At 54.7% G+C, this 11,005-nt stretch overlaps 2 protein-coding genes across 2 annotated transcripts; both read left to right on the forward strand.

Moving 5' to 3' along the window:
• Positions 1 to 719: 719 nt before the first annotated feature.
• Positions 720 to 1,631, forward strand: LOC120662839 (glycine-rich cell wall structural protein 1-like). The gene has a single exon (XM_039941905.1). It carries the CDS (start codon positions 720 to 722, stop codon positions 1,629 to 1,631), a length of 912 nt encoding a protein of 303 aa, XP_039797839.1.
• Positions 1,632 to 7,066: 5,435 nt separating this feature from the next.
• LOC120662840 (glycine-rich cell wall structural protein 1-like) lies at positions 7,067 to 9,963 on the forward strand. Its single transcript, XM_039941906.1, has 2 exons — positions 7,067 to 7,990; positions 9,725 to 9,963. The coding sequence occupies exons 1-2, from the start codon at positions 7,261 to 7,263 to the stop codon at positions 9,961 to 9,963; spliced, it is 969 nt and encodes a 322-aa protein (XP_039797840.1). The 5' UTR covers positions 7,067 to 7,260.
• Positions 9,964 to 11,005: the final 1,042 nt, after the last annotated feature.

The following is an 11,005-nucleotide window of genomic DNA, read 5'->3' on the forward strand; positions in this document are numbered from 1 at the left end:
TATTGTAGCACATTTTGTTATTATTTGGTAATTAATATACAATCATGAATTAATTAGACTTAAAAGATATGTCTCATCCTAATCAGTTAAACTGTGTAATTAGTTATTTTTTCCAACTACATTTAATGCTTCATACATGTGTCCGAAAATTCGATGTGATGGGTGTTGTAGAAAATTTTTTGGGAACTAAACACCCCCTAAGAGGTACTGGAACCCGTGATCCTCATGAAGAAAATACAAACTTTGGGTGCGAACACCTAACAACCTGGACCAAAATGAAACACCTGACAGTTAGTTGCGATTTTGAATCAAAAGTTCCAACACGCCTATTTACCTCTGGGCCTGACGCCCGCACCGTTGTTCTCTACCTCTTCTTTGTGGTTGTGGTCATAGCAGCTGGCTAGCAATCAATAAATAATAAAATAAGCAAAAAAAAATAGCAGTATGCATTTATGCTTGACTTTTGGACGTCGATCACCCCTTCCTTCTGATTCATCACGAATACCTTTCCCGCTACTATCCCAACGGCTCACCGAACGCAGGCCATCATTAATGGGTTCACTCCATATCCATGCAAACCTCGCTCCCCTCCTACCCTTCCATCTGCGTCCACAGCTATATATAAGGCTGTATGCCTCGTCAATGGAGGAGGCATCACTTGACATCAGAGTTCCTGGCTACTAGCTATCTAGCTAGGCAGCATGCCGCGCTTATTAACCATGCCTACTAGTGGTGGACACTGCAATGTGCTCTTGCTTCTCCTCCTCCTCGGCATCGTTTCTGAGCTGAGCACCGTTGCTCTGGCCAACATCGGTGGTCGACGGTTCGGCTTTGGCCGTGGATGGTTCGATCATAAATGCTGGTTTGGCGGGTACTTGAAAGGTGGCAAGGGCTTTGGAGGAGGTGGTGGTTTTGGTGGTGGCGGAGATGGAGGGATTGGCAGTGGTGTCGGCTATGGTGGTGGGTTTGGAAGGGGTGGCGGCCTCGGCATTGGTGCTAGTGGAGGGGGAGGTCTCGGAGGAAGTGGTGGCGGCGGACTAGGGGGTGGCCATGGCGGTGGGTTTGGTCATGGTGGTGGTGCCGGAGGTGGGATTGGAAGCGGAGGTGGCGGGGGACTTGGTGGTGGTTTCGGTAGTGGAGTGGGAGCTGGCAATAGTTTTGGCGGAGGGCTTGGTGGTGGTGGTGGGTTCGGAGGTGGTGCTGGCGGCGGCCTCGGTGGTGGCCATGGTGGAGGCCTAGGTGCTGGTGTGGGTGTAGGAAGTGGTGTGGGTGGGGGTCTCGGCGGCGGCGGAGGCTTTGGTGGTGGTGGACGGCATGGTGGAGGCTTCGGCGTAGGGTCTGCTGTGGGAGGTGGCGCTGGTGGAGGTCTTGGTGGTGGAGGAGGTCTTGGCGGTGGACATGGAGGTGGCTTTGGCGTAGGGGCTGGTGTTGGCGGAGGCCTTGGTGGCGGAGGAGGCTTTGGTGGTGGCAGAGGAATTGGTAGCAGATATGGAGGTGGCTTCGGTGCAGGGGCTGGTGTGGGAAGCAGTGCTAGTGGAGGATTCAGCGGTGGACATGGAGGTGGCTTCGGCAGCGCTGAGGTTGGTGTTCGTGGAGGCGGCAGTGGATTCGGAGAAGGCCGTGGTCTATGAGGGGCAATTTCTGTATACATGTTGTTATGTTTCTCATGATATGTAACCATGTGGGTCTACTTTTGTTTAGCGTGTGAGTAAATTTAGATTTGGTTGTATCTAGCGATGAATTCAGCGTGAAACAATAAGTGTATGTCCACACCATATAACTGATGCGGATGCCTGGAGTTGTCTTAAACTGCATTGTACTATGTACTCTAAATAATTTCTAGTTAAGAAAGACCATATATCTATGATATATATATTCACCAAACCGAACTTAACTGCCTGCGAACTTTTAGTTGTAGGCTTGTAGCCGTTCTTGCCATTCCACCTCAACGGCACTCTACTCTTCTTCTACATCTATTTTTTTTCCACCATGGGGTCACCCCCCGAATTTCATTACTCATCACAACGAAATTACAGAGTCTTTCAGCACTATATAGCTAAGGTTCAGATAAGCAAAAACATGCCATGGCAGGTACAAGTTGTGCCACCCTGGGGCCAGCTCCTGCTCCCCAAAATAGTACAAACCGGCAAGCGAAACTAAACAAAACGAGCATAGTCCGCTCAGGGTTTCATTTACCGACCGGACCGGCCAAACCGCCGGGGTCCGGTACCGGTCTACCGGTCCGGTTTGGCCGGAAACCGGTCGGTACCGGTCGAATTCAAATTTGAATTTAAAAAACTCAGTTCAACCAGTTCGTACCGGTATACCGGACGGTTTGACCGGTTTACCGGCCGGTTTGACCGGTTTGAATTCAAATCCAAATTTAAAATCGCATGTGTAACCGGTTTGGAACGGTATACCGGCCAGTTTGACCGGTTTACCGGCCGGTTTGACCGGTTTACCAAGTGGGCCTTAATGGGCCGTCTCATTTTTTTCCTTTTCTTTTTTGGTTTAACTTTAAATACCCGAAAACTATGTTAAACGAACGAATTTTTGAGAAAATTTGACACCATTAGATTCGTCGCACCTTGAAGTATTTTTAGGAATTTTTTCATTTTTTTAATTCAAATTTGAATTTTGAATTTGGGCCGGTTTGGTACCTACCGGTCAAACCGGTCCGGACCGGTTTGACCGGTAACCGGTCAAACCGGACCGGTTCCCACCGGTTTTGTAAACCCTGAGTCCGCTTAGAAAGAGAACAGATATCCAGCGACTACCCGATGGCCAGAGAACATAGCCGAGCGTTTGAACTAGTTCTAGGCGCAGAGATGTCATCCATATTGAAGGAGTTTCCCCCCAGCGAGCCCTCCATGTTCTTGAGGATGGAAGCGTAGCGCCGTATTCTTGAGGACTTCCGCACCCTCCTCCAGTTGTTCCCAGTCTTCTTCCTTCTGCAAACCTGCCCAGTACAAAAGAAACGAACATGTTGAGCAGATGATCTCTGTAGGAGATCGGATTATTTTTTTCCTCGAAGCAAACTCCATTTCTTGCAATCCAAAGCCCCTAGCAGATCGTTGCGAGGCCCGATATATAAATTTTTTCCTTCCAGGGAGGTAATTTCTTATCCAGACCCAGAACTGTTCCAATGAAACCGGTCTATAATGAGCCCCCAAAACCAAGGCCACCAGGCTCGAAACATATTTAGCCATGGTACACTCAAATAACAGGTGTGAAATCGTTTCAGGTTCACAGCAAAAGGATCATCTTTCATCCCCCACCCATTTTATTTTAACTAGATTATCCTTGGTTAGAATTGCATTATTGTAAATTAACCACATAAAAAATTTTATTTTTAGGGGAATTTTCGCCTTCCAGATGTGGCTCATAGTTGTTCCCACCTCCTGAGACCACAGAGATTTTTAAATGGTTTTGACAGAAAAAGCACCCTTTTCTCCTTTGATCCATTTTGGAGTGTCATTTGCCACGCTCACCGAAAATGGTGATAACAGGTCATGCAGGCTCCTCAGTTGGTTTTGGAGGTGTTCATCTAACCATCTCCTGAAAGACAGGCGCCATCCTCTCTTGGCCACCTCGGCCACCTTACTTTTTTGTTCATTACAGATAGCAAAAAGCTCTGGGAATGTCTCATTCAAGGGGGTGATCCCACACCAGGCATCACCCCAAAAGTCAGGCATCTCCCCATTTCCAAATGCCATTATTCTATTTTCACATAAATATCCCACACCTTAAGGAGGTCATTCCATACAGGTGAATTGGAGATTCTAACACACAGCTGGGACACACTCTTTTTTTTCATATACTTTTGTCTTACTAGCGGAAATGGAAATGTACGTGCCACATGCACGTATTTAATTTTCTTTCCATCGAGCAACGATATCATTTATTTTGTTTAACACACGTCTTTCTTTTCCTTCCACAAAATTATTGTTAATTATTATCCTTCCAAAATAAATAATGACGCGAATTATGAAATGCATGTGCAAACAAAAGTAAAGTGATCGAGCAAATATGTCATTTATTTTTTTTCCAAAAATAATACAAGTCTTTTTTTCCTAAAATAATGATGTCAATTATTATCTTACGTGAAATATGGGTGAATGCATGTACAAAGGAAAGTAAAGTAATCAAGCAAAGATGTCATTTACTTTTTTCCAAAAATAATACACGTCTTTCTTCTCCTTCCATAAAACAATGATGTTAATTATTATCCTTCTAAAACAAATAATGACGTGAATTATGGATGAATGCATGTGCAAAGGAAAGTAAAGTGTGCGCCAAAGGAAAGTAATACGTGGGTACAAGAGGTGGGTACGTAGAATTTTTTTATTGATAAAAGTTTTAGCGTTTGGTGGTTTCTGGTAGACAAAACCAATCTCCCCCTCTCTTTCGTCAAGCCTCTTGGCCTGATAAGTGGGGCCTCCGTGAGAGGTACAATGGGCCTTATTTTGGTGAGAATGAGTCTCAATTGTCTCAACTTTTTATAGATAGATAGAATAGACTATAATTTGCCACAACCCTTCCTCTTTTCCAACTTCTACCACTATTTACATAGCAGACTTATGTTCATTTTCCTCAAATTCACCACTACTAAACCCCATGTTAAATGGGCCTAAACACTCTTCGTGTACATCTCTGACTAAGTCGATGTTCCACTTCCATCTCGCTTCGTGAGGACTATGTTAAATGGGACTACACGAGGCCTGTGCTGGTGTGTCACGCGTGGACGACGAGAGAGAATGCTAATTGTGACCATGCTGGCCCAGAGTGATCTGATGGACGGACCGTGTCTAGGGCTCTAGGCCAAACTTCGGGATGAAACGAACGCCAACACGCCCCAGTTAGAGCCCGGCATAGCCCGACAGTAGTAATGGCCCGTGAGCCGGTGAGCGCGCGGCTCAACAACGGGTGCGGTTACCAAATGTTTTTAGCAATTTTCTTGATTTTTCTCTTATTTTGTTCCTGGTTCTTATTGAAATTCTCTCTTTCTTTTTGCAGTCATTCATGAGCTCAATGCTAGCAAAAGAAAAACCGAAATTTGTTCATAACCAAAGAGGTGTCGAGAGTCTGATCTGACGCGTTCTTCTACTCTGCTTGTTTGAACTCTGCGTCTCTGCCCATGCGGCCATGCCTCGGCAGCTCGGCAAAGCGTTCATGGCAAAAGTCAACCGCGGTTGACGATCGACGCCGGAGCTAGGGCCCGACCAGTTCTGCGGCCTGGTTGGCAGATCGATCGAGACCACCACCCTCTTGTGTGGGAGTCTCAGGCACCGCATCAATGGCGTGTAAGCGCGCGAGGCCGAGGCAGTTGGGAGCCATCAATGCGGAGTAACTGCTCCTCATCTGCTAACGCCCGGCATGCCCGTCCCTCGCCATTGCGTGCGCCGCCAACCCAGGGCTGCGCTGCGTGGCGAGCCAACTGCGCCCACAGCATCGCTGCACCGGTCGATGGATCAACCAGCTGCTTGGCTTCGGCGACTGTTCACTCGCCACCGTCGTGGACGATGCCGTCAGCTCCGGATCGAGACTGGTCGCATCAGCATCAATGCTACCGGTGGTAGCCGCACTAACACATTTATGGCGTACGCGCGCGTCCCGGTCGTACCGTACAGTAGCTGGTGAGGAAGATGCTTCGTGCATTCCCGGTTTCCCAATGGCGGATCGCCCATGGCCCATGAAGATTTGCAGGCCACGTACTTACAGTTCTCGATGCCTCGCTTCCGCCGTGGTCGAGGAACACGCCGCAGAACGCGCGAGTGCACTGCCGCACAAGCTGGAGAAACCAGCGAGCAAAGAGGCAGCACACCTATAGATGGCCAACCGGGCCGCACGGCACGGCACGGGCCCGGGCACGCCGGAGCACGGCACGGCGAGGCACGGCCCGGCGGGGCACGGCGGCGCGGCCGTGCCGTGCCGCGTAGTGCCGCCGTGCCGGCATCCCGGCCCAGGCACGGCCCGACGCCGGCGCCGGTGTGCCGTGCCGTGCCCTTGGGCACGACAGCACGACAGGCCCGGAGCGGCGCCCGGAGGGGCGGCAGATGGCAGCGGCGGCGGCGGCCGGGGGCGACGACGGCGGATGCGCGGCGGCGGCCGGGGGTGGCGACGGGGACGACGGGCCCGGAGCGGCAGCCGGAGGGGCGGCAGATGGCAGCGGTGGCGGCGGCCGGGGGCGACGACGGTGGACGCGCGGCGGCGGCCGGGGGCGACGACGGTGGACGCGCGGCGGCGGCCGGGGGTGGCGACGGGGACGGCGGACACGCATCGGCGGCGACGGCGCGGGCGGCGGCCGCGGGGGACGACGGCGCGGGCGGCGGACACGCATCGGCGGCGACGGCGCGGGCGGCGGCCGCGGGGGACGACGGCGCGGGCGGCGGCCGCGGGCGGCGACGGCGCGGGCGGCGGCCGCGGGGGACGACGGCGCGGGCGGCGGCCGCGGGCGGCGACGGCGCGGGCGGCGGCCGCGGGGGACAACGGCGCGGGCGGCGGCCACGGGCGACGACGGCGCGCCGGGGCGGCGGCGGCGGCCACGAGCGCCGAGAGGAGCTGCAGACGGCTGCGCGTGAGGGAGATGAGTAGATTAGGGTTTGGGTTTCCAAATTTACATGGGCTGAAGCTGTTAAATGGGCTTTTCCCGTGCTAGGCCTTTAATCGGGCCGTGCCCGTGCTAGTGCCGCGGGCCGAGATTGCGGCCCAGGCACGGCCCGAGGTCTGGCACGGGCACGGCACTGGCCCGGTCGGTCACGGGCCGGACCGGATTCGGACCGTGCTTTTTTGGGCCGGGCCCGTGCCAGCCCGTCGGGCTCGGCCCAGTTGGCCAACTATAAGCACACCGTCAGTACCAAAGTATACTAGAACTACCCTCTTCTAAAAAAAAGAAAAAATAAAAAGAAAGAGTACTAGAACTTTGTCAAGGAACAGCGTTTCATTCCGTCAAATCAAAGAGCAGAAGGGCACCATGCATGTACATGCAAACACTTAATGCTCTCCCTACCCCTCACATGTCCGAAACGCGGCAACTCACAGGCAGGCAAGTTGACGATCGTCAACAATGTCGACACAGCACAGTAGACTTCACTCCACCGCCTCACTCTCGAGCGCTCCCTCCCTCCCTTCTCCCTATATAAGCATACGAGCTCCCCACTTCGAACCAGGCAAGAAGAAAGCTATCCCCACCTCAAGAACACAGCTAGCGATCAGCGGCTAGCTAGCCTGCTAGCGCTAGCCATTGCCGCCGTTCCCAGGATGGCCATGGCCGTCCACCTCAGGAAGCCTGTTTGGGCTATCCTCCTCGTCGCCTTTCTCTGCCTGACACGCTCCGTTTCCGCTCATCACTTCGATGATGACTACGACCCGCGGTACGGGCCCGGGGGATACGGCCATGGCCCGAAAGAGTACGGGCACGGTCCGCGCTTCGGGCGCGGGCCGTTTGGCCGTGACTGCCGCTTCGGCCGCTGCCGCGGCGGCGGCGGCGGATTTGGAGGCGGTGGAGGCTTTGGTAGCGGAGGTGGAGCTGGGGGCGGCCTTGGTGGTGGCGGCGGGATGGGCGGGGGAGCAGGTGGCGGTCTAGGTGGCAGAGGAGGAGGTGGCCTTGGAGGTGGAGGTGGCGCAGGAGGCGGCTTCGGTGGTGGCGCCGGTGCGGGAGGTGGCGCAGGAGGCGGGCTTGGTGGTGGAGGCGGCGGTGGCTTTGGAGGAGGAGGCGGTGGTGGACTCGGGGGAGGTGGCGGCAAAGGCGGCGGCTTTGGTGCCGGTGGTGGCATGGGCGGTGGAGCTGGTGGTGGCGGCGGGCTTGGTGGCGGAGGCGGCGGCGGAATGGGCGGCGGTGGAGGCGGTGGGCTCGGAGGAGGCTCAGGTGGTGGCTTTGGAGCTGGTGGTGGAGCCGGCAGTGGTGGCGGCCTTGGTGGCGGTGGAGGCGGCGGCATGGGTGGCGGTGGAGGTGGTGGCCTTGGAGGCGGTAAGGGAGGAGGTTTTGGAGGTGGAGGTGGCATGGGAGGTGGAGCGGGCGGAGGAGGCGGGCTTGGTGGTGGTGGCGGCGGCGGCATGGGCGGTGGTGGTGGCGGCGGGATGGGCGGTGGCGCTGGAGGAGGATTTGGTGGCGGAGCAGGAGGTGGTGTTGGAGGAGGCGGCGGCATGGGCGGTGGTGGAGGCGGCGGCGGCGGCATGGGCGGTGGTGGAGGCGGTGGGTTGGGCGGCGGAGCGGGCGGAGGACTCGGTCATGGCGGAGGTCTTGGCGGCGGCGGCGGCCTTGGTGGAGGAGGCGGAGGCGGCCTCGGTGGCGGCGGAGGTGCCGGAGGAGGCCTCGGGCACGGCGGCGGCCTTGGACGCGGCGTTGGTATGGGCGGAGGCGGTGGCGGCGGCCTCGGCATCGGAATCGGCGTCGGCGTGGGCGTCGGGATGGGCGCTGGGGCAGGCGGCGGCGCCGGTGCGGGCGCTGGCGGCGGCGGGCGTTGATGAGAGCCGCTGTCGACTGGGAAGAAGGTTGTGCATGCCTGCATGCCCGCATGCGGCAAGCGTCACGATGCTTCCTTTCCTTCCAAACTGAAAACCTGTGTATGTTCCGCGCTCGTTACGACGCGGTCAAATTACCGTTGATCTCGCTCATCTCTGTGTTTGCTGTGTAGCTAGCGCGTGCTCAAAAGAGAGCTCGATAATGTCAGTGTCAACCAACACGTGCTTTGTGATAATCCATGCAAAAAAAAAGAGTCAAGTGAATAATAGTACTACTGATTTTTTTTTGGGAGATTTTTCGTGTATCCTGTTCGATGGGTCGGAGCTTGTACGCACTGTGCGTGGCGATCTTCCTGCGTTCCGTGCAGGCGCTTTCTTCATCTCTTTCGAACATCTTGATTGGACTGCCGCAGCGCTGTAGATTGGTCTAGCGCAGCTGCACTGCACTTCAACTGGCCAGACACTCGTGAATGCATGCACATGCACGGCGGCATCGCCGGGGCTCGGGGGGCAGGGAGTGGATGGGCACGGGCACTCGGGCAGCAGCTCCGTCGCCAGGTGCAGCTGGTCGTAAATGCTTGGGGATGGGATCGGCGTCGGTCACCAGCCAGATTCATTATTGGCGGCATGCCGGCAAACAGTTTTCCTGCCCACAGCCCACGCGGTGCAAACCGGAGCCACCACCGGCGCCCGGCGGACGACAGTGGCACTGGTGGTACCGCGTAATTAAGCAATGGTGCGTGGTGACGCCGGGCAATAGCTGTTTGCCGTTGACGGCGTCGGCGTCGGCGTCGGTGGCGTGCCTGCCAGCGAAACCAGAGCGATCAGGCCCGCGCCTGCCGCAACGTCGACCGCGACGCCATTGGTCGTTGCTTTGCTGCTCGGCCAGGGTTCTACCGGCCACCACCGCAGGAGCCGGGAGGGAGAGCATAGCTGCACGACGGCGCCGGCCTTGCACGAGGAGCAGGACGACGGAGGAGTTGCCGGCGTCCGCAATACCGGTGCCAGCTCGATCTTGATGCGCGCGCGCGTGCATGTCATCCGATCAACAGCAAATTTGCAGTGCTGGCTCTTGCCGAGTACGAAGTAGGGTCGGATCATCCGATCGGTGTGGCAGCATGTATTCAATGGATGCGGATTCGGTGACAGCAGCTCGTTTTCACCCAGGCAACAATTCTTTTTACCGCACGCGGGAACGGGGAGGACTTGGCGCGTGCCGACTCCGCTTCTCCCGCGCTGTGCTGTTCTTGGCGCCGCCCAGGGACTCCTCTTCTCCCGCACTTCGCTGCTCTGGCGTCGCCCCTGAATGAGGCGGAGACGCGCGGCGGAGTCTATCTGCGGCACCACACGGAGGAAAGGAAGAACGGCCGGCCACTCCGCCCCGACGACGCCGCGCAGAAGAGGGAGGAGCGCTGCATCTGCTTCGACGCCGCGCGGGAGAAGGAGAGGGAGGGGCTGCGAAGGAGAAGAGGGATAAGTGCCTCTGTGACGGGGGAATAAACCAGGTCTCTAGCTAGGCCTGTTAATGGATTGGGTTGAAATGAGTTTTATGGGGTGGATTTTGAAATGGAGTGTGTTTGGATGATTTAAAATGGGTTGTATTAGTTAATGGGGTGGGTCGGGGCGGGTTCTATATAAATGCGGGTTGGGGCGGGTTGGGTGGGTTGAAATGGATATTTTTTACAAAATAGTATAACTATATATATAAATGTGGGTCTCACGTGAGAGCTGGACTCTGAAATTAAAACCACGTGTTTATATCAGAAAATTTTATCGAAATTGACTGAATTTTGTTGGAGATGACTCAGTACGACTGGCAGCTATTTTGTGCAAAGCAGTGTGGCTAAAACTACCTGTGGGCCCCACATGAAGAGCCGGACCCTGGAATTAAAACCTCGCGTTCACACTATAAAATTTTATCGAAATTAACTGAAATTTGTTGGAGATGACTCAGTACGACTGGCAGCTACTCTGTGCAAAGCAGCGTGGCTAAAACTACACGTGGGCTCCACATCAAGAGCCGGACCCTAGAATTAAAACCTCGCGTTCACACTATAAAATTTTATCGAAATTGACTGAAATTTGTTGGAGATGACTCAGTACGACTGGCAGCTACTCTGTGCAAAGCAGCGTGGCTAGAACTACACGTGGGCTCCACATCAAGAGCCGGACCCTAGAATTAAAATCTCGCGTTCACACTATAAAATTTTATCGAAATTGACTGAAATTTGTTGGAGATGACTCAGTACGACTGGCAGCTACTCTGTGCAAAATAGCGTGGCTAGAACTATACGTGGGCTCCACATCAAGAGCCGGACCCTAGAATTAAAACCTCGCGTTCACACTATAAAATTTTATCGAAATTGACTGAAATTTTTAGAGATGAGTCAATATGACTGACAGATACTCTGTGCAAAGTAGTGTGGCTAGACATATATGTGGTCCCCACATTAAGTGTAGAACCACTAAATTTCTCTGCATAGTAGAACCCATGGGTTTTTATGGGTTACCCGCTTATAATGGGGCGGGTTGGTTAGAGTTG

This window comes from Panicum virgatum, chromosome 2N, assembly GCF_016808335.1.
Source record: "Panicum virgatum strain AP13 chromosome 2N, P.virgatum_v5, whole genome shotgun sequence".
Classification (NCBI taxonomy): Eukaryota; Viridiplantae; Streptophyta; class Magnoliopsida; order Poales; family Poaceae; genus Panicum; species Panicum virgatum.